The 23922-nt window shown below is 37.7% G+C and overlaps 1 protein-coding gene across 1 annotated transcript in view; it reads left to right on the forward strand.

The window, feature by feature from the left end:
• Window positions 1–23922, forward strand: part of NIPBL (NIPBL cohesin loading factor) — a gene marked incomplete at its 5' end in the record, with an annotated part of 119014 nt that overhangs the window by 84857 nt on the left and 10235 nt on the right. Inside the window, 10 exon segments of the mRNA XM_070056647.1 lie at window positions 2224–2332; window positions 3817–3953; window positions 10722–10862; window positions 11898–11991; window positions 12370–12524; window positions 13037–13127; window positions 15516–15689; window positions 17112–17302; window positions 19370–19477; window positions 19931–20131. Of these exon segments, the coding sequence (XP_069912748.1) occupies window positions 2224–2332; window positions 3817–3953; window positions 10722–10862; window positions 11898–11991; window positions 12370–12524; window positions 13037–13127; window positions 15516–15689; window positions 17112–17302; window positions 19370–19477; window positions 19931–20131 (1401 nt within the window).

The raw sequence follows: 23922 nt of genomic DNA on the forward strand, positions 1-23922 counted from the left end.
AACTATTATGACATGGCTTGGGGGTTGGGCTGCTTGTACAGTAGGTCAAGCTGCAACTTGCTGGGGTGCCTAGGATTGAGCCCTGCCTCTCCTTCCAGTCCAGCTTCCTAGTAATGCACATCCCAGGAGGTAGCAGGTGGATCCCTGCCACCCACTTGGGAGAGCCATATGGAGTCCCAGGCTCCTGGCTTCAGCCTAGCCCAGACTTGCAGGACAAGACAGAGGCCTAGAAAATAAGCCTACACATATGGAATTTACTGCCTAAAAAGCAGGCATGTTACTGCAGTTTAACAGTGTTGGAACAATTATTTATCTGTAAGGAATTGTCTTTAAAAAAAATTGATTCCTACTTAAACCAAAATCTCAATGCCATAGTTGGTTAAAGGAAAACTTTAAAACTTTTAGAAGAGAAAAGGTGAACATATTTTTGACCTTTGTGTAAGATGTGATTTCTTAAGTCACAAATGCCATTAACCTGGATTGAACCAGCAAATGGATCTCTTGTTCTTCCTCTGCCTTTGAAATACATAAAAACAAATGAACTTTAAAAATAATAAAGGTATTTTAAAAAAAAGATGATGACACCACATCTCATTTTGAAGCACCTGCTGCATTCCTGATTCCAGCGTCCTGCTATTGTATACCCTGGGAGACAGCAAGTGATAGCTCCAGTACTTGTGTCACTAACTACCCACATGAGAGACCCAGACTGAGTTCCTGACTCCTGACTTCATCCTGACTTAGGCCCTGGCTTTTGCAGGCATTTGAGGAGTGAACCTGTGAATAGGAGCTCTCTTTCCGTCTTTCTCTGTCTCTCTGTATCTGAAATAAAAACTTAGGCATATTAAAAATACTATATAAAATTACCATCAGGCTATTTATAAGGTATGTGTGGAATGCAAATGAATTTAATATTTAAGCTTAAAATATCTCATTATGTACGTGAAATTGAAAATGCAAACATTCTATGACCCACTAGTTCTACTCCAAGCTTTATACCCTAGAGAATCTTGCATATGTGCACCAGGAAACATATATGTTGTACCACTAAACTATAACCTAGGTACAGAGAATGAATGAATTAATTAATGATTTGTGGTATACATAGATAGTGGACTGTTATATACCTGTGAAAGTGAATGAAATACAGCAATATACAACAATGTGAATTGCAGTTAGTGACCTAATGTATGAAAAAACAGGTCCTAGAAGACTACAACAAATATGCTACTGTTTCAGAAAGTTGAAAATCAGAGAAAACTATTTTGAAGTTCTGATTTTAATTCTTCAATTACATAAACCACACTTAAGGTACCTAATAGTTGCATGTGACTACATTGCCATTATTGTAAAAAATTATATTTGACAGCAATGAAAGTGTTCACAGAAATCAACAAAATTGGAATTCCTTTAATATGTAGAATTATATTAATTGATATTCATTCACAAAACAAAACATAAGCTCTTGAATTAGGCATGGGCATTGTTGCCCAGCAGGTTAAACCACCACCTGGAATACCCACATCCCATATCTGAGTTCTGGTTTGAGTTTCAGGTACTCTGTGTTTTGATCCAGCTTCCCACTAATGTGCCTGGGAGGCGATGGATAATGGCGCAAGTACATGGGTTCCTGCTACCCACGTGGGAGACCTGGATAGAGTTTCTGCCTCCTGACTTCAGCCTGGCCAAATTTGATTATTACAGTCATTTTGTGGAGTAAACCAGTGAATGGAAGATCTCTCTTTTATATCACTCTGCCTTTCAAAGTTGTTTTTTATCTGTAGTTAGACTGATCTCTGTCTTCATCTCATTAATCATAATATTTTCAAATATTATTTATTAATGATTAAGCAAAAGATAACAAGATATCTAATGTTAGGTTTTATAATCACAAATTTTAATGTGCAATTTAGATGTAGTTACACTTATTAATTCAGTGATACTCTGTTTTAGATTAGAGTAAGGGAGAAAAAAGTCACCTTTCCTGTATACCAGTGATCCTACACACAACAATTTAAATATCTCATACTGAAGTCAAAAGTATTTGTTAGTTACTGGGTCATATTTTTAAATGTCAGTATTTTTATATTATTTTATATTATTTATGCTTTCAGTGTTAATTCCAAATTGAAAAAAATACTGATGAACACATGTGATATTTTAGTAATATTTGACCTGATGAATTATTTACTGAGTTTTTTTTTTTTTAATGTACTTATGTAGTTGCTGAAGTCTGAAGAGGATTCTTCATATAAACCTGTGAAAAAAGCTTGTACTCAGCTTGTTGATAACCTAGTTGAGCACATTCTTAAATATGAGGAATCTCTAGCTGGTAAGATATTTTATATACTGAGTCTTAGGTTAATTTTATAAGCTATTTGGGTACGTTTCCCATTTTAACCTGTGACTCTGCTTATCTAATAATTGCTTAACTCTTCAATGCTATTTGTATTTTATTGTATAAATACCTGTTTGATGTTGTGTCCAAGATTGTATTGTTGACTAAGATTATTGAGAACAGCATAATAAAATCATAGTCTTCATCTGTTCTATGTATTTTTCACTAGCATATAATTGTAGATGTCACATACAATAGGAATAAGTCAGTCCAGGGGCTCATATGTCTTTAACAAATGACACTCAGAACAAAACTGTTGATATCTTTTAAATCAAATAAAATTTTCTCTCAAAATTGTTTTAACTCTCATAAAAATGTTTTTAAAGACTTGGTACCTTCTTAATATTATTTATAATTGTTATACAAAGTTTTCTTAATCTTGAGCTAGAACGCTGTTAAAACATTGAAAATTCACAAATTTTTTAAGTACTTAATATTTTATGTCATCTATCGTACTGTTTACCAGTCATAAATATGAATTTTTTCAATTATAAGTAATTGCATAAAAATATAGAAGTTTTAATATATACCCATTGTTAAAAACATAAAAGATTAGCATTACTTCCCTTTTGCTAGTGCACATTAATGAGTAACAACAGTCAACCTCAGTCATTCTCCAGAGCTGGGGGCCAGTAACGTCAAAGAAAAGGTACCATTTATAGTACCTGAGGCAATTGTTAATTATATTTTTATAGTTTTTTTCTTTAATCTTTTTTTTTCCATTTTCTGCATATATCTGTTTTCTTCTTATTCTGTTACCCCTGTTTTTCCTTATCCTAGATTTTAGGAGTGCTCCTAGAGTCCTTCAGTGGTAAAAAGTTGCTAATGCCCCTAAAAATTATTTTGTTTATCAAGAACCAATGTGTCTCTTTTTGACAACATTCTTCTTCCAACCAAACAGGATTTTGTTTAATAAAGCATTGGATTAACTTCTCCATTTATCACTCTCATTTGTTAACATTCTGCTCCCACAATAACAACTCTTTTGTGCAATAACCTTAAACACTTTATCACCTCAGTAAAAATCATTTTTGTTTCTCTTTTCTTTTTCCCATATTTTTTCATCCTGAACATTATGTTTATTCCCAAAAAGCCCATCCCTAAACTTCCCAGCTTCTATTCTACTTTTTAACCTTTCCACTTTTTAACTTTTTACTTTTTAACTTTTTCCACTGAGTGGAAAAAATGCCTTGCACACTTGTTACATCTTTGTCCTTTATTTTCAGTATTTGTAATTTCTATAACAAAAAATGGAGAATAGAATGATACTGGTATCATAAGAAATGCTAATCCATTACATTAACACCTACAGCTAATTTATCCAGAGGATAATATGTTAAGTAATTTAAATAGTAATCTGCATAATTTTCACTGGCTTATCATATTTTGGTATCTTATTTCTCTGTTTGTTTTTCTAGACTCTGACAATAAAGGTGTGAATTCTGGAAGATTGGTAGCTTGCATAACCACTTTGTTTTTATTCAGCAAAATAAGACCCCAACTCATGGTTAAGCATGCTATGACTATGCAGCCGTACCTTACCACTAAATGTAGTGTAAGTATAGAGCTTTTTTATTTTTTGTCCTACATGAAACATGTAGGATTTTAAATTTAGAATTCACTTGTATCTGTCACATACTCACTGACAGATCAACTATGACATTTATTCAAATATATGGTTTAATATTTGTAGCAAGTTATCTACAAACATAATTTTCAAATATAAGATAAATAAGGTTCAGATTCCATTTCTGTAAGTTTCTTAAGTTAAACCCTCAATAAATGCTTCATAAATGTTGTAGTTGTTGTTAAGACTTCAAAGATGAAAGAAGCAAAGTTCCTATCTTTGAGAAATTTACCATCTTTGGATCCTTAATTTGCTTTGTATTTGTCTATCACCTATATTTTATTTTTATATAAAAATATATTTTATTTTGTTATTTATTTTTCCAATTGAGTAGTATAATGAATATGAGAATTCTAGTATTATACCAGAGATGTAAAGCTGTAATCTTAAGTTAACCTTAGCATATTCTTGTTTTCATAAAATAAAATGTGAAAATTAAGTTAAACATCATAAGTAAAAGAATACAGCAGGGTGGATATTTGGCCTAATTGTTAAGACACCAGCATCCCTTGTTGGAGTACTTGGATTCAGCTCTGCTCTTGACTCATCTTCTGCTGATGCAGACCTCGGGAGACAGCAGTGGTAACTCAGATGATTTTATCCTATTACCCACCAGGGAAGCCTGGGCTGAGTTTCTGGCTTCTGGGTTTTACCCCAGCTAAGGGCCATGGCAGACATTTGGAAAATGGACCAACAGATGGGAGTTTGTGTGCGTGTGTGTGTATGTCCCCATGTCTACCTCTCAATAATCCAATACATAAAGTGAGATTTTAAAATATATGTATATATAATATATATATTATACCTAGCTCTATCGTAAGCACTAGCCGGAAAACTAACGCTAACCCTAACAGTAACAGTAACCCTAACACTATCCCTAACCCTAGCCTTAGCCTTAGACCTAGACCTAGCTGTAACCCTAAACCTACCGCTAGCCCTAACCTTAACACTAACACTATCCCTAACCATGGCCTTATACCTAAACCTAACTATCTACATATGTATGTATGTATGTATGTATTTTAATATGTGTGTGTGTGTGTTTTAAAATCTCACTTTAATTATTAGATTACAGCATGGTAACTTGGGTCTAGGTCACAGGCATTTGGCTTAGCAGTAAAGAGGCCCACATCCCAAGGGCCAGTATTGTGGCATAGTAGGTAATGCTGCCACTTGCAATGCCAGCATCCCATATGGGTACCAGTTCATGTACCGGCTGCTCCACTTCGAATCCAGTTCCCTGCTAATGGCCCGAGAAAAGGAGCAGAAGATGGCCCAAGTGTTTGGATCCTGCCACCCATGTGGGAGACCAGGAAGAAGCTCCTAGCTCCTGGCTTCCTCCTGGTCCAGCCCTCGCCATTGTGGCCATCTGGGGAGTGAACCAGCAGATAGAAGATCTCTCTGTCTCTGTCTCTCTCTCTCTATCTCTCTCTCTCTCTCGCGCTTTGAAAATAAATCTTTTAAAAAACACACACACGCAGGGGCCAGAGCTGTGGCTTAGCAGGTAAAGCTACCCCCTGCAGTGCCAGCATCCCATATGGGATGCTCCACTTCTGATCCAGCTCCCTGCTAATGTGCCTGGGAAAGCAGCAGCAGATGACCCAAGTCCTTGGGCCCCTGCACCCATGTGGGAGACCAGGAAGAAGCTCCAGGCTCCTGGCCTCAGATCACCTCGGTTCTAGCCATTTAGAGTGTGAACCAGTGGATGGAAGACCTCTCTCTCTGCCTCTGCCTCTCTGTTACTCTGCCTTTCAAACAAATAAATAAATCTTAAAAAAAAAATAAGATCTTTCAGTTATACACACACACACAAACAAAACAGGTGGAATCCTCTTCTCTGTGTCTAGCTCTCTGCTTATGAATTAGAGAAAAATTCAATAAAAAATAGTAATTATATATTCTAGGACTGACTGAGAAATTTTTAAAAACTGAGGAGAGTTGCAGAAAATAGGAAATATATTAAAGGGACCAGTGTGGGTTAAGGTGCCACCTGAAATGCTGATTATCCCTTATGAATGCCAGTTGGAGTTCCTGCTGCTCCACATCTGACTCAGCTCCTTGTAATGTACCTGAGAAAGCAGCAGTAGATGTCCCAAGTGGTAGCGCCCTTCCCACCCACGTGAGAGAGCCAGGTGAAGTTTTAGGCTCCTGGCTTGGACCTTATCCAGCCCCAGTTGTTGCAGTCATTTGGGGAATGAATCAGCCAGTGGAAGATCTCTCTCTCCCTCTGTAACTCTGCCTTACAAATAAATGAATGAATCTTTAAAAAAAAATAAAATAAAGAAGTTAAAACAGCATATATTACTATTGAAAAGCTAAGTCTATCTTTAGAGCCTTTATTAGATCTGGAAATAAGTTGGTTAATATATAACCTGTGGCTTTTAATAACTGCTAACATGGAGACCAGCATTGTGGCATGGCTGGTTAATCTGCCACCTGCAACACCAGCATCCCATGTGGGCACAGGTTCAAGTCCTGGCTGCTCCACTTCCAATTCAGCTCCCTGGTAATGTGCCTGGGAAAGCTGGAGAGGATGGCCCAAGTGCTTGGACCCCTGTACCCATGTGGAAAACCCAGAAGAAGCTTCTGGCTTCTGCCTGACACCAACCCCTGCCCTTGCAGCCATTTGGGGAATGAACCAGGAAGCTCTGCCTCTCCCTCTCTTTTCTGTAACTATATTTCAAATAAATCTTTATTAAAGAAAAAATTGCTAATAGTTGTTGAGAACAACACCAAGCGCTGTCAAGAATGTTTTCAAGCATTATCTCACTTCATGAATTGGTGCTATTATTATCTCAGTTTTGCATATGAAACTAAAGATCAGAGAAAATAACTTGACCATTGGCAGATTGCTAACCAGCTCCAAAACTAGACTTTGGCACAATGTCTGTTTGCCTCCAAGGTCTGGATTATATTATAAACTATATAAACAGCCCTTACATGATATTTGAGCCAATTTTTTAATTATTACTTTTTATTTGAGAGGGAAGAGAGAGAGGCAGGCAGACTGAGATCTTCCTTCTGCTGGTTCACTCACCAAATGCCCACATCAGCTAGGGCAGGTCCATGTGGAAGCCCGGAGCCTGGAATTTGTACAGGTCTCCCACATGAGTAGCAGGGACACATGTATCTCTTGAGCTATCACCTGTTGCCTCCCAAAGTACACATCAGCAAGATGCTGGAATCAGAAACAGCCAAGATTTGAACCCAGCACTCCAGTATGGGATGCAGATGTTCCAAGTGGCACGTTAACCACTTAGCCAAATGCCTGCCCCCAAATCAGTATTTTTTTTAAAGCAAGATCACTTTTAAAGCTTTGTGTATATCATATACACACGAACTTATATAAATTTATCTCATACATGATGAACTTTTTAAAAATTTTTGTTTTTATATGGTGTTCCCATCTTTATTCCTACCCCTGTCAGGATAAACAGTGTAGTATATTCTTCCATACTGTAATTATGGACAAACATATATAAATGGTTAACTAGTTTTTTTTTTTTGAAGTGAGATATACATATTTTTAGGCATATTTACTAATCTCACATCACCTAATATATAATTAAGTCATTCTTTTTTAAAAGTTTCATTTATTTGAAAGAGTTATAGAGAGGCAGGGAGAGAGATCTTCCATCCACTGGTTCATTCTCCAAATGGCTGCAACTGCTAAAGTTGAGCCAATCCTAAGCCTCGAGCTTCTTTTGGGTCCCCCACACGGGTGGAGGGGCCCACATACTTAGGCCGTCTTCCACTGCCTTCCCAGGCCATAGCAGAGAGTTGGAAGGGAAGTGGAACAGCCAGGACTGCACTTATATGGGATGCCCGTCTGCCAGGTGGCAGCTTTACCTGCTAAGCCACGGTGCTGGCCCCATTCTTTTAAATGGGTTTATTACCTATTCTATTCTTTAATCATTTCTATATTTAGGAGACATTTGCATTGTTTTTTTTTTTTTTTTTTTAAGATGTTATTTGAGAGGTAGAGCTACAGAGAGAGACAGAGAGGTCTTCCATCTGCTGGTTCATTCCCCAGATGGCTGAGGTGATCCAAAGCCAGGAGCCAGGAGCTTTTTCCAGGTCTCCCACATGATTGTAGGGGTCATCTTCCACTGCTTTCCCAGACACATTAGCAGGGAGCTGGGTCAGAAGAGGAGCAGCCCAAAAAAGAGCCAGAACCCTTGTGGGATTCTGGCCCCTGCAGGCAGAGGCTTAGCTTGCTATGCCGCAGCACTGGCCCCTGCATTGTCTCCTATTGATTTGCAGTACAAACAGTTCCTTAATAAGCATTCCTATTCATTTACCTTTTACACTGGTGCTTTTATTGTACCAAGCTGGCTTTGGAGGAACGGATTTGCTCCAAATGGGTTTTTGGTTTGGGTTTTGAGTAGTTCTTGCCGCTTTGCTGCTGGACGTGCTCTATTGCTTTCTTGGAAAGCTGTGTATGATAACAGTTGATGTTATTATCTGTATACTCTTTTCCAGTCTAACAGGTATAAAAGATTGATTTTGTTGCTTCAGTTTCTCACTTCCAATTTGAGCATCCTTTCATGATGTTAACCAAGTGGACTTTTTCTGTGAACTGACTTTACATCATTTTCATATCACTTTCCCATTTTACCTTTGAATTATAGGCCTTTTTATTCATATTCTGAAGAATAAATCCTTTACGTATTTTATCTATTAAACCATCTTACATTATATTCAATTCAAGTAATTCCTCCTAACATTATACTCTGCATTCTTTTCCTTCATGATCTCTTTATTTAAATTTTTCTTGTAGGTTTTAAAATAGTTCATTTATTTGCTTTTCCAAGCAGATATGTTAAAAAGAAATTTCAGGAAATGGTGTTTCATTGTTTTTTAAATTAAATGCTAGTAATGGTTCTCAAGTAAATTTATCTTGCCCAACAAAAGCTCTATCTCTAGGCCCACTCTAACTCATTCTCAGTTGCTTAAAGGAATTACGGGATGGAATGGTAGGAAATGACAAGATTTCCAGATTGCTTAGAAATAAATATTCATCTTATTTATTTAATACTGTTGGGACCCTGAATGGATGAATGGAAATGAGGTGGAAAAGTTTTTCACCAGTGAAATAAATTATTTAAAAGTCCAAAATAAGTATCCATAATTATGTTGCTAAAAATGTGAAATGGCAGGTGTCTTGGTAGACTAAAAACATACATTGAAAGCCTCATTCTACCAAAAAAAAATTAGTAACTGTGCTTGCATTCGGTGAAAGGAACTGGCTGGTCAGGACTTTTTTTAGTACCTTTCTGTTTTGCTGTGGTATTTTTAATATTCTACCTATTTTTTTAAAGCACGCTTAGTTTTTTTACTCAAAGAAAATATGTTTAAATTTAAAATACAGGGCCAGTGTTGTGGCATAGAGGGTAAAGCTACCACCTGCATCCCATTTGGGCCCTGGTTCATGTCCTGGCTGCTCCCCTTCTTATCCAGCTCCCAGCTAATGGCCTGGAAAAAACTGCAGCAGATGGCCCAAGTTTATGGGTCCCTGCCTCCTGTGTGAGAAATCTGAATGAAGCTCCAGTCTCCTGGCTTCAACCTAAATCAGTCCTGGCCATTGCAGCCATCTGAGGAGTGAACCAGTGGATGGAAGATCTAAATCAATCAATCGATCACTCTCTCTCTCTCTCTCTCTCTCTCTCTCTGTAAATCTTTCAAAAAAATTTAGATCTTATGCCTAGTTTTCAGAGTCTTTATTTTTATCATAAAAAATGTTTAATGCAGCGTTTCTCAACCTCAGCATTATTTGTACTTAGGAATGGATTTTTCTTTGTTGTTAGGGACTATTTTGTACATTGTAGAATGTTTAACCACAGACTTATTTAACAGGTAGCACCCTGATTTTATCCACTACAAGTCCGTTGTATCCGGTCTCCACCACCAACTTCCATTGTAACAACAATATCTCCTGATGTTGTCAAAAACCTCTGGATGGGGGCATACTCAACCATATCTGAGCAACTACTTCATTATGTCCCAGTTTGAAATATCTTAAAAACTACCAGGCTTTCTGAAATTCTCAGATCAAATTGTTCAGAATTGACTCATGGTATACTTTATGGAAAAAAAAAAAAAAACAACTAGCATTGTGATTCAGGGACTTCTATTTCATATAGTAAGTTTGTGGGAGAACTGGAATCCAGATACCTTATACACTGCCTGGTGCTCTTTCCTTCATACCTTTAAGAAAAGCAGTTTTCTAATGTTTTTTAATTATATATATGCTTTATCTTTTTAATTTTTTCAAGATTTGTTTGCTTGAAAGGCAGAGTGACAATGAGAGAGGGAGAGACAGAGACAGATCGTCCATCAGCTGGTTCATTCCCTAACTAGCTGCAACAGGCAGATCTGGGTCAGGCTGAAGTCAGGAATCAGCACCTCCATCCTGGTCTCCAGTGTGGGTGGCAGAGGTCCACATCCTTGGGGCATCTTCAGGAAGCTGGAATGGAAGCAGAGTAGCCTGGACTTGAACCAGCATTCCAACATGGGATGCCTGTGTTCCAAGTGGCAGCTTAACCTGCTGTACCATGATGGTGGCCCTTCTAATACCTTGTTTTAAAACAAACAACATATAATGCCCCACCTCTACCCATAAATACATAAAGCTGTACATGTATAGCTTATTTTTAGATTTTAGATATTCATAAAGCAATAATTTTGTCCTTACAGACACAAAATGATTTCATGGTTATCTGCAATGTTGCAAAAATCCTAGAGCTAGTGGTACCACTGATGGAGCATCCAAGTGAAACTTTCCTTGCCACTATTGAAGAAGATCTCATGAAGCTTATCATCAAATATGGCATGACTGTAAGTATTTGGTTGACCATCTTTGTGTTGATTAGTATATAATTTGCGGCCGGCGCCACGGCTCACTAGGCTAATCCTCCGCCTAGCGGCGCCGGCACACCGGGTTCTAGTCCCGGTCGGGGCGCCGGATTCTGTCCCGGTTGCCCCTCTTCCAGGCCAGCCCTCTGCTGTGGCCAGGGAGTGCAGTGGAGGATGGCCCAGGTGCTTGGGCCCTGCACCCCATGGGAGACCAGGAAAAGCACCTGGCTCCTGGCTCCTGCCATCGGATCAGCGCGGTGCGCCGGCCGCAGCGCGCCGGCCGCGGCGGCCATTGGAGGGTGAACCAACGGCAAAGGAAGACCTTTCTCTCTGTCTCTCTCTCTCACTGTCCACTCTGCCTGTCAAAAACAAAAAAAAAGTATATAATTTGCAAGTAACTTTTAAAATATTATATGTCAGGATTAAATTTCTATGTCTTTATATTTGTCGCTCCCCCTCTTCGTGGAGGAACGACACAGGACCCTGCGCTGTTCTTTTGTCTGCTCGGCCCTCCCCAGGTTTGCTGCTGGTTCTTCCCGGGTTGGCTACCGTCCCTTCCACCTCCGTGGAAGGGCGGTTCCCCCCGCCACTTTCCCCACTTCCGCGGGGGAGCGGCACACTGCCGGCCGGCTCTTTCGGAGGCTGCACAGGTGTTCCTTCAGATAGATGTTCCTGGTGCATGTTGTCTCTCTCCTCCTTTATAGTCCTCTTCCACCAATCCCAACTCTGCTACCCACACGCCGAGTACGCTGCTCTCCTCCAATCAGGAGCAGGTCCTACAGTTTATTGGTTGACCTGGAGGCAGCTGTGTAGAAGCTGTTTCCTCCTCTCCCAGCGCCATATTGTGGGAGAGCAGATGCATAGAATAAGTCTTAATTCGAGTAACAGTCTAGTCTGAGTTGCTCCCCACAATATTTTTTATGCTTTTAAATCAAATATTTGTTAAAATTTTGGAGTAGTGCATTTTTATATTTGTCTTTAACTTTTATCAAATTATAACATATTTATATCTTTTAGGTAGTGCAACATTGTGTGAGCTGTCTTGGGGCTGTTGTAAATAAAGTGACACAAAATTTTAAATTCGTGTGGGCCTGTTTTAATAGATACTATGGTAAGTTCAATGCCCAGACTTTAAAATTATTTATTTTTAACATATACATACAACAAAATGTAACATCAAGGGAACTGAAATGATATGATTGTCCTCCTTGGTCCACTATCAGAAGCAAATCTCATGTATATTTTGTATTAAAGAGTCCACTGTCATTACTTTAGAAATGTATCTCCTCATAGGTAAAGGTTAGTAAATTTTCTATCTGCTATAAGGTAAAATTTAATTTTTTCATTATGTTATTTAGAGTACTCTCATAATTCTAGATATATTTAATACTTAGGTAAAATAATTGTAATTCATTGATTTTACCTGTTTGAACATAACAACTCAAGTCTAAAGGATTTATTACAAGTAAATATTACTTATCTCCTTTAGGTGCCATTTCAAAATTAAAAAGTCAGCATCAAGAAGACCCAAATAATACTTCACTCCTAACAAACAAACCAGCACTTCTAAGATCTCTTTTCACTGTTGGAGCACTATGTCGGCATTTTGATTTTGATTTGGAAGATTTTAAAGGCAACAGTAAGGTAAAGATTATAATATTAGTTAGTATTCTGTAAAACATAGAATTTTATAGCCTGATGAGGTAAGAATGACTACAGTGACCTACAATTGATACAGCATTTTTTATAGTCTGGTTTAGTGAGAATTCTGAAAACATTGCTACTGAAAGTGTGGTTCTTGAACTTGATGCTGATCCATCAACCATTTGTGGTTTGTGACAGGATGTGAACTTTTCACCATCAGTTATATCAGCTTTGTAACAAGTAGGCTTACTGCTTAGATAAACAGCTGACATGTTTTCGATTTCTCGGTGAAGGGAGTAATGCGTTGATTTACATGGATTTACAAACTTCATAGAGTGATAATTTGAATGCCACTGTTCTAAGATAAATGGACTGATGATTTATTTTTTGGTAAAGTTCACATATGGAAGTTCTCATTCTGTTTAAGGTGTTGGGTTTTTTTCCCCTCTATATTTGGAAGTTGATGTAAATTATTATTCTTAAATACTTCAATGTGGTCTTTCCCTTCTTAGGTTAACATAAAAGATAAAGTACTTGAGCTGTTAATGTATTTTACAAAACATTCAGATGAAGAAGTACAAACAAAAGCTATCATTGGTCTAGGTAAGTTAGGTCTAAATTTTTTTATAGCTTTTTAAGTCTTTAAGTGGTGGAGCAAATTTGTAAATATTGTTAGAATAATTTGTTAATGTTTAAATATGTTTCTCTTGACAGTAGAACAGAGGACTAGGGGTTAAAATATCTAGATTCCATTCTTGGCTCAGCCAATAACTCTCTGGGTGACCTTGAGCAAGCCACTTAACTTCTCTGTTCATCAGTTCTTCATTAGCAAGTAGAGATAACAATACTGTCTCCTACCCCTACTTCATAGGGTATCTTAAGAAAAAAGGACTTTGATAAAAGAAGATGAGGCAGAAGGATTTGTGTATTGTTTACATATTTTTTAAATTGTTCTTTTTCATGCAAAGCTTTATTATTACATGCCATTTCAAGTTAAAACAATGAGCAGTCTACACAAGACTTTTATTTATATAGAAACACATATTTATATATATAATATTTATTATATACTATATATTATATAGATATATTTATTATATACATATTTCTTTATATAGAAACCCACCTAAAGGGACAGTTTGGATGTATACCTATTCCTTTTTGTTTTGTTTTGTTTTGTTTTGTTTGACAGGCAGAGTGGACAGTGAGAGAGAGAGACAGAGAGAAAGGTCTTCCTTTGCCGTTGGTTCACCCTCCAATGGCCGCCGCGGCCAACGCGCTGCAGCCAGCGCACCATGCTAATCCAAAGGCAGGAGCCAGGTGCTTCTCCTGGTCTCCCGTGGGGTGCAGGGCCCAAGTACTTGGGCCATCCTCCACTGCACTCCCTGGCCACAGCAGAGAGCTGGCCTGGAAGAGGGGCAACCAGGACAGAATCCAGCGCCCCGACCGGGACTAGAACCCAGTGTGCCGGCACCGCAAGGCGGAGGATTAGCCTATTGAGCCGCAGTGTCAGCTGGATGTATACCTATTCCATATTTTTGCAGGTGCATTGATATAGTAAAAAACATGTTGAACACATTGGCCTATATGGATTATCTGAAAAAGAGTTAGAGTGTGGGAAAATGGGAAGAGGGATAGCATTTAAGTATCCAAATTGAATGCACTTTTTATATAAAAAGAGGAACAATCTGTCCATGTTTTGGGGTTTTGTTGTTTTGGTCAGGTACACATAAAGCTATCCTATAAAAGTTAGTAATTTAATTGGAAATTTTGTTTTGGAAACATTTTCAAGATTTACAGTTAATCTGCATGGGTGGTCATTTGTATTTTTTTAAACAAAGATGAATAGTGAAAGATACTGAGTTACTCATCCGTCATTAAATCATGTTTATAGTATCTGTAAGTGAATTTAAATCTTACTATCTTATTTCTTCTCCATACCTTTCAGAAAATTACTTAGAGAAAATATAGTAAGAAATCAGACATAGTTTGCTAGAAAGTCGCAGTGGTACAAGATGATCTTCAAGCCAACATATATATACCTTTAAATATTCAGTTATTATATATATGAAGGGGCAAAATTAATAGTGTTACAGCTAACTAGAGAATGAATAGTAAATGAAGTTTTATCTAAAGAAGCAACATTTCCCAGAAAGTAATGCCTCTAGATCATTTTAAAAAAGACATCTTGCCTGGGCCATAGTTAATCTTGTGTGACCTTGGGCTAGTTATTTGATCACTCTATGCTGTTAGTTTGTTGACTGATACCAAAAATACCATCATTGAGAATCTTTACTTTCTTTCTCAAATCATTTTTATATATATAAAAATAAGTAAACATGGATAATAATACTTCACAATTAGTGGTTATGAAATTAGCATGATGGCCTCATAAGTTATAAGGCCATATGAAAAAGAAATGGAAGATAATTTGAACTCTAGTTTATTTTAGAATTATTCTATTTCATAAAATGGATATGTTTACATTTTAAAAAATTAATGTCAATGTAGTATCTTCTGTTAGGGATCTGAAAAATGTTTGCAAACATTAATATCTTAAATCCTGAAAGCATCCCTTTGAGGTAGGTGGGTGGTAAATGTTATTGTCCCCATTTTACAGATGGAGAATTGAGGCACAGAGAGATTATGTGACTCTCCCAAGGTTACACTACAAGTCAGTGGTGGAGCCAGGAATAGAACCCAAGACTCCTGACTCCTAATCCACTCCCCTAGCCACTAGGCCCTGCTCCCTCCTCAAGGTTTCTTCCTTGTGAAATTCTCCTTTGAAATGCAATTTCTTGTTTTTAATTCATTGGGAAAGAAGTACCTGCTCTAATACTTCTCTAGGTAAGGCCACCAGCATATTCTTCCAGTCATTTTAAGTTTTTGTTTTTTGAAATAAGGAGCTCTTTATATAATTTATCAACATTTTCATTAGATGTTGTATTTAATTTTTAATATAAATATATGAAGTTTTTTTCATCTCTTTAGGATTTGCCTTTATTCAGCATCCAAGCCTAATGTTTGAGCAAGAAGTGAAGAATCTGTATAATAATATTTTGTCTGATAAAAACTCCTCAGTAAATTTAAAAATACAAGTGTTGAAAAACCTCCAGACCTATCTACAAGAAGAGGATACCCGTATGCAGCAGGCAGATAGAGACTGTAAGTGCAAGTATATATAAAATTTCACAGCACCTCTGCAGTATGATACTCTGACTCATTTGCTTTAATTTAGTTATCTAAATTTCCTTATGGATTGGATGAAAAATTCAGTTAAGTGTGTGTGTGTAAACATTAACTTTTTGAAGGAAGAGGGGGTCTCAAAAGAGCCTCCTGACATAGACAAGAGAAAATGTCACCACTCTGGTGAGAAAGCAAGTGTTTGCCCTTAGTGCTTAAGGCTTCACTTGGGATGTCCTCACACCATACAAGAGTGTGTTTGAGTTTCAGCTCTGCTTCCAATTTCACATTCCTGCTGATGCATACCCTGGAAGGCAGCAGTTGAATGGCCAAAGTATTTGGGTCCCTGCCACAAAGGAGACCTGGATTGAATCCTAGCTCCTGGCTTGGCCTGACCAAGTCCCAGCTGTTATTGCATTTGGGGAGTGAACCAGCAGATGAAAGAAAGAGCCATCTCTCTTTATCTCTGTCGGTCTCTCTCTCTTTCCACTTTCAAACAAGTGAAAAAAAAAAATTTCAAATTGTGGAAGAGGGGCCAATGCTGTGGCACAACAGGTTAAAGTCACAGCCTTCAGTGCTGGCATCCCATATGGGCACCACTTCAAGTCCCGGCTGCTCCACTTCCAATCCAGCTCCCTGCTGATGCACCTGGAAAGACAGTGGAGGATGGCCCAAGTCCTTGAGCCCATGCACCCATGTGTAAGACCCAGAGGAAGCCCCTGGCTTCTGTTAGGCTCAGCTCTGACTCTTGTGGCCATTTGGGAAGTGAACCAGTAGATGAAAGCCCTCCGCTCCCACTCTCTCTCTGTCTCTACCTCTCTCTCTAACTCTTTCAAATAAATGATATTTTTTAAAAAAATTAAATAATTTGTGGGAGAACACTAGCTATAATATTTTGTGATTTTTGGGGCCGGCGCCGCGGCTCACTAGGCTAATCCTCCGCCTAGCGGCGCCGGCACACCGGGTTCTAGTCCCGGTCAGGGCGCCGGATTCTGTCCGGGTTTCCCCTCTTCCAGGCCAGCCCTCTGCTGTGGCCAGGGAGTGCAGTGGAGGATGGCCCAGGTGCTTGGGCCCTGCACCCCATGGGAGACCAGGAAAAGCACCTGGCTCCTGGCTCCTGGCTCCTGCCATCGGATCAGCGCGGTGCGCCGGCCGCAGCGCGCCGGCCGCGGCGGCCATTGGAGGATGAACCAACGGCAAAGGAAGACCTTTCTCTCTGTCTCTCTCTCTCACTGTCCACTCTGCCTGTCAAAAACAAACAAAAAAAAAAAAAACAAAAAAAAATATTTTGTGATTTTTTTTTTAATCGTGATCTATTTTGGGAGTACCTAGTAAAGTTAGTATACATGCTCTTGTTTTAATATATATGTATTATGTATGTATTAACTCTGTTTATTTTTGTAGGGAAAAAAGTTGCAAAACAGGAAGACTTAAAAGAAATGGGTGATGTTTCCTCAGGGATGAGTAGTTCCATCATGCAACTTTACCTCAAACAGGTGCTTGAGGCCTTTTTTCACACCCAGTCAAGTGTACGCCACTTTGCCCTAAATGTCATTGCATTGACTCTAAACCAAGGTCTTATTCATCCAGTTCAGGTAAGCATGTTTTGTAGCAGCAGCACTTAATGCAAGAGTCACATTGTCATTTTTTGACATTGCATAGAGAATAAGTAGTTTCTTATTCCTCTTAATCTTTAATTTGTGCTAAATTCTTAAAGGATTCCTTTATATTGTTATTACTGAAAAATATCCATACTTCTGTGTTCATAATGTAGTCTCTACCAAACAAACTTCAAATTTGTAGAACATACATAGAACATACATACTCAAGTAAATATTCAAAATAGAAATGACAAATTTGTTTCAATCCATATTTACTCTCATCCCTGAGAACCAATGATTTATAATGTCAGGAATGAACTGGGTTTAAGACTAATCTGTTCAACAGGGTGGAATTTTAGTCCACAGAAGAGTAAGGTATATAATCTGATCTCCATTTTCTCATGTTTACTTTGGAGATATCAGCTACTCAACACTTCAGAGCATTGATAAGAGAACAGAACAATGTATAAATCATATTAGTGGGGCAGGCATTTGACCTAGCAGTTGGGATGCCTATATACCATAGTGGAGTCCCTGAGTTCAAGGCCCAGCTCTACTTCTAGCTTCTGGCGAATGCATACCCTGAGGCAATGAATGATAGCCCAAGTACTTGGGCCCTGCCATCCATGTAAGAGACTCCGATAGAGTTCTCGGCTCCTGGCTTTGACCTGTCCTAGCCCTGACACTTGTAGACATTTGAGGAATGAACCAGCAGATGGAAGATTTCTCTGTTTCTCTCTCTGTGTATTTCAAATAAATGAAATAATAAGTTAAAAAATGTTTTTGGAATAGCATTACTGAGAATTGGCAGCCAATGCTCGTATAGTTCATGATCGGGAGAATAACATAGAATATAGAAGTGAAATTATTAAATAACCAGTCTTTGCCTTTAAAAATCTGTATCTTGGCTGTTTTTCATGAAACTTTCTCTAAAATATGCCGTATTTAAAGATGACTGTGTTCTTTCCTGTTTCATGAGATAAAGCATGTTAATAAGTATTTAACGTATTCTCACAATTCAGGTTATCATTAAGACTGCTTATTACAGTGTTGAAACTCTCACTTTTTTGAGATACTTAAGGCTCCTCTTACTTGGTGCTTGGTATTATCATAGCTACTCTTTAAAAAATTTCCCACTCACAAAGAAATTGCAGGTGTGGTTCTTGATTTCCTTTATACTTTGTATACCTATATTATCCATTTGTTAACTTTTGCCACGTTTACTTTATATCTTTATATATTTTTTGAATCACTTTATTTCATTATAAGTTTCAAATAATAGGATTCTTTACCTGTAAACACTCAAGCGTATATTTTCTAAGAACAAGAACATTGTCTTACAAAACCATGATGCAGTCATCAAATCTAAGGAATTTAATATGGATATAGTATTATCTAATGTAAAGTCTTTTCAGACATTGGTAGGTGAAATATACTTTTTTATTTCATGATCCAGGATTTAATCCATGATAATTTCTTTCATGTAGTGCCACATCTATATATATATTTAATGTTTGTGGTAGCTATTATGACCTTCTCATTGATATTTGATTCAGATTCATTCAACATAGTAATGGTGTTTCTTGACTTTAGAAATATAGTGAATATGACTATTACCAACTATTTGATCCTTAAAGCCATGTCTGAAATCAACTTTGTGGAAAAATAAAATAAAATTTTCTTAGCTTTTAGTATGGAAAACAAATTACCACATTATCTTTATATAGCAAATTTAAGCTTAAAAAATTGGTGTGTACATTTGGAGTATTTATCATAATCTTAAACAGATATTCTGAGTGTGTGAGTGCTTTATATGTGAAGAGCCTTAACTTCACAGTAAAGTTGGTCAGAATTTCACCATATCAGTATTTTTGCTGATGCTTTCTTATTTTGAACCAAAAGTAGAGAAAACTCATTTTTAAGAGAACATGAAAACATAGCTTTTATAGGAAGGTCTGTAAAGTTAAATTCGTATATCCCAGATACACAAGTTTTGACATATGTTGAGATACATAGTTTTACTACTCTTATGTCTTATAAATTCTTTATTTTTACTTCCAGTGTGTACCATATTTAATTGCTATGGGCACAGATCCAGAACCTGCTATGCGGAACAAGGCTGATCAGCAGCTTGTGGAAATAGACAAAAAATATGCTGGATTCATTCATGTATGTATTTTTAAATTGTATAACCTAAATTTAAGCATCTTTCTTAAATAAACTATCTCTTTGGTAAATGTCCATTTCCCATTCATAAAATGCTTTGACTAGTATATGCAAGTAAGTTTGTTCTCCATGATGTTTGCTCTGATTTAGAAGTAACTCTATGATGGGGGTTAGAGATAAGCATGCAACACTAAAAATCAGCAAGCATGGGTCCAAGACCATACTTGTTTGATCTTGACAGCAACAACACTCTTATCTCAGTTTTCTCTTTTATAAAATGAAGGAGTTGGAATAGGTGATCACTAATCTTCCTTTCAGCTGTTCATTCTCTGATATTATCATTTTAAATAAGAAAACTAAATAATGAATTTAGCCTCCAAATGTAATGTTCAAAGTATATTTTTAACTTCACTTTCTTAATTTCTCTGGCAAAAATGAGGCTTTTATTGATTTCAGATGAAAGCAGTGGCTGGTATGAAGATGTCTTATCAGGTACAACAGGCAATCAACACGTGCCTAAAGGATCCTGTGAGGGGATTCAGACAAGATGAGTCCTCCAGTGCTTTGTGCTCACACCTTTACTCCATGATCCGTGGAAACCGCCAGCACAGACGGGCCTTTCTTATTTCTTTACTCAACCTCTTTGATGACACAGCAGTAAGCATAAAAACTTATTACTTTAAGGAAATAAATGTTCTACAAATGTTATGTCTGTATTGCCATTTTTATAAATGCTAGTGACTATATTAAATGTGTTTCCCTAACCCTGTATGTACAAGGTATACAGTCAAGATTTCAGGGGAAATTTTACATGAGAATAAGTCTGTTGAGGAATAAAGTATGTAATTGTTTAAAATGAATATCTTATAAACTTTGATTATTGTGTCTGTAACCATATCTTTAAATAAGCTACATCACTAAAGCTATCACTTTGGGAATAGATTACCTAAACAAATAATAAATAAAATGGGTTTCTCTCATTTCTGTAGGACTCAAATATCGTTAGAGAATAAATGGTTGAGGTTTTTGTTTTTTGACTAATGAGATCTCTAGTGTTCAACTCAATTTCCTTAATGCAGAGTCCACTTTTGTGTAGTTCCAGCTTTGACACTTTCAGCTATTCTGTTGCACAGGTTGCACTGGCCAGTACCAAAAGCCAAGAAAAAGACCATCCTGTTCTTTATATTTTAATTTATTAATTCATTTTAAACAAATATTATACACCTACTATGTGCTGGCCGTTGTGCTAAAAGATAAGAGGATTAAATAGCAACAGCAGATGTGTTGTCTACCCATATAGAACTAACAAATGAGTGCCATGTGTGTATAGCTATTTTCTTATTTTAATAACTTGTTAACTAGATACCAGATTTTTGCAATGAAGCAAAATGATAATTAGCGGAGTATAGGGACCTTACTAGACCTCTTTTAAAGTACTTGTGAAGTTTTTGCACGTATGATCTGGCAGATAAGTATTGTAGATATCTATTTCAGAAATGCCTAGAATATAATATATCATAACCATCATCATCATCATTATCATAACATCATTAATATTAAGCTTTCATAGTGCATAGGACATTGTACTAAAACAAGATGGTATGATGTAGTGTTCTTATCCTCAAAGGATTTTACCTCCAGTTGTGGGTATAGGACAAAATAAAACAAATAAAAGGTTAGCATACCTTAACTGTACACCCAGTGGTTCATACTGATGACATTGCTTCCATCAGTGACTCTTTCCTGAGTTTCATTCCTGTGTGGTATCACTTCCTGGTCTGTGTCATCAGATGGATACTCTATTACTTCAGCATTTGAAATGCTGTATTAGAAATCCAGTTCTAATAATGTGGTGCTTTCTTCTGACTATTTCCAACAAGGATATCAGAGAACAAATCTCTGAAGACCTAGAGGGATTAGATGATACAGATCTACTGTATAAAGCAGGAAAGGAAGATATTCTAGGCAGGTGTAAAAATACAGTGGTAAGAATCTGTGGGAAATAATGAATAGATATAATTTGGGACAGAAAAATCATGTTGAGGAAAAGTATATAGGGGAAACTGTAGATAGTAAAGAATGATAGAAAGCATTTTAATAAAATGATGGGGACAAGTCCTAAGAACATTCACACTAAAGGTAATAAAGGATTATTATCATGACAGTAGGAAAAAAGAATAAATAGTAGGAAAGGAAATACATGTTTTATGGCAGGAATAAGATAAATGTTTCTGTGATACGAATAGCCAAAGGAGGGACCACCAGCATTGTGGCATGGCTGGCTAAGTCACCATCCCATTTTAGAGTTCTGATTTGAGTCCCAGCTGCTCTACTTCTTATCTAGCTTCCTACTAAGGCAGCAGAAGAGAGCCCGAGTACTTGGGTCCATGCCATCCTTATGGGAGACCAGGATGAAGTTCCTGGTACCTAGCTTCAGCCTGTTCCAATCCAAACCTGGCTAAGTTACACCCATTTGAAGAGTGAACAGTGGGTGAAAGATATCTATGGCCAGCGCCGCGGCTCACTTGTCTAATCTTCTACCTGCGGTGCCAGCACCCCAGGTTCTAGTCCTGGTTGGGGCACCGGATTCTGTCCCGGTTGCTCCTCTTCCAGTCCAGCTCTCTGCTGTGTCCCGGGGGTGCAGTGGAGGATGGCCCAAGTGCTTGGGCCCTGCACCCACATGGGAGACCAGGAGGAAGCACCTGGCTCCTGGCTTCGGATCGGGGCAGTGCACCGGCTGCAGCGCGCCGGCCATGGTGGCCGTTTGGGGGATGAACCAATGGAAAAAAAAGATCTTTATCTCTCTCTCTCTCTTACTGTCTAACTTTGCCTGTCAAAAAAAAAAAGATATCTATCTCTCTTTGTACTTTTCAAATATATAAATAAATCTTAAAAAAGAATAGTCAAGGGGCCAGCACCCTGGCCCATTAGGTTAATCCTCCACCTTTGGCACCGGCATCCCATATCGGCACCAGGTTCTAGTCCCTGTTGCTCCTCTTCCAGTCCAGCTCTCTGCTGTGGCCTGGGATAGCAGTGAAGGATGGCCCAAGTGCTTGGGCCCTGCACCCACATGGGAGACCAGGAAGAGGTACCTGACTGCTGGCTTCAGATTGGCGTAGCTCCAGCCATTGCGGCCATTTGGGGGGTGAACCATCAGATGGAATACCTTTCTCTCTGTCTCTCTCACTGTCTGTAACTCTACCTATCAAATAAATAAATCTTTAAAAAAAAGAATAATCGAAGGATAAACTGGAATACTTTTCTCTTGGATATCTGAAAAAATAATGGGACTCTCCCTGAAGGCAATTTGAAAAAGAGTTGACCTGAGAAGGACACAGAAGGGAAATAGTCAAAGAGGTAGGAAAAGAAAGCTAAGGAACAAGAAGGTTTCAGGAACGAAACTTCAGGTAACAGAGTTAGATTTTGCTAAGAAGTCAAGGAGAATAAAGAGTGAAAACCAGAGTGGAATGATTGACAGACTTGATAGAAATAGTCAAGCTGTGAGGGGCAAAAACAGATTTTCTAGAATACTGGAAAAGACATGAGAGCAGTATATTCTTTCAAGAAGGTTGATTTTGAATGGAAGGACAATGTAAAACTTCAATGAACAGCGTTGAAGAATTTCAAATAATTTTGAAAAGGTTTGTTCAAATTTTAAGTAGGAAAATATTATATATATCTTATATATTATGATGTTAAAACTAACAGATGAGGTAGGGTTCTATGTCTGCATTTCCTCAACTGTAACTTATTAAGTACTAATACTTATTTTAGAGTGAAAAAGTGAGAGTCTCTTCTGAATATTAACAGCAAGAGTGTATAATATGACCTGTGAGATTTTTGTTGTTGCTTTTGGTGCTGTTGAATTTAGTGCTGTTTGAACAGTGGGGTGGTAGATGACAAGAGGGCATGTTTTTGGTTTTTCCTTTTTTGGTTTTATCTTTTTTTTGAGCTATAAATTTGTAAAAGAAATTTTATCTTTTTTTCATCTTTTATTTGAAAGAGACAGAAATCTTTCATCTACTAGTTCACATCCCAGATTTCTGCAATAGCCAGGGCTCGGCCATGCCAAAACCAGAAGCCTGGAATTCCATCCAGGCTTCCCATGTGGGTGGCAGGGTCCCAAGTACTTTAGCCATCACCTGCTGCCTCCCAGGGTGCACATTAGCAGGAAGGTGGATCAGAAGTAGAGGAGCAAAAGTCATACCAGGCATTCTGGTATGGGATATACATGTCCCAGGCAGCTATTTAACCACTGTGCTGAATCCTTCCCCAGGAATTTGAATATTAATGTGTCTTTCTGTTTATATTCTGTATTATGTAATTCCAAAAGTCTCTGTTTAAAGTTACTTCTTATTGAAGCAAGCAAGTAGTAGTAAGCTTAATTTTTTTCTTAAATTTTGCCTATCTTAGAGTTTTTAGAGTATAAAGCTGGTAACATTGTCAAA

This window comes from Oryctolagus cuniculus, chromosome 14 (assembly GCF_964237555.1).
Source record: "Oryctolagus cuniculus chromosome 14, mOryCun1.1, whole genome shotgun sequence".
NCBI lineage: Eukaryota > Metazoa > Chordata > Mammalia > Lagomorpha > Leporidae > Oryctolagus > Oryctolagus cuniculus.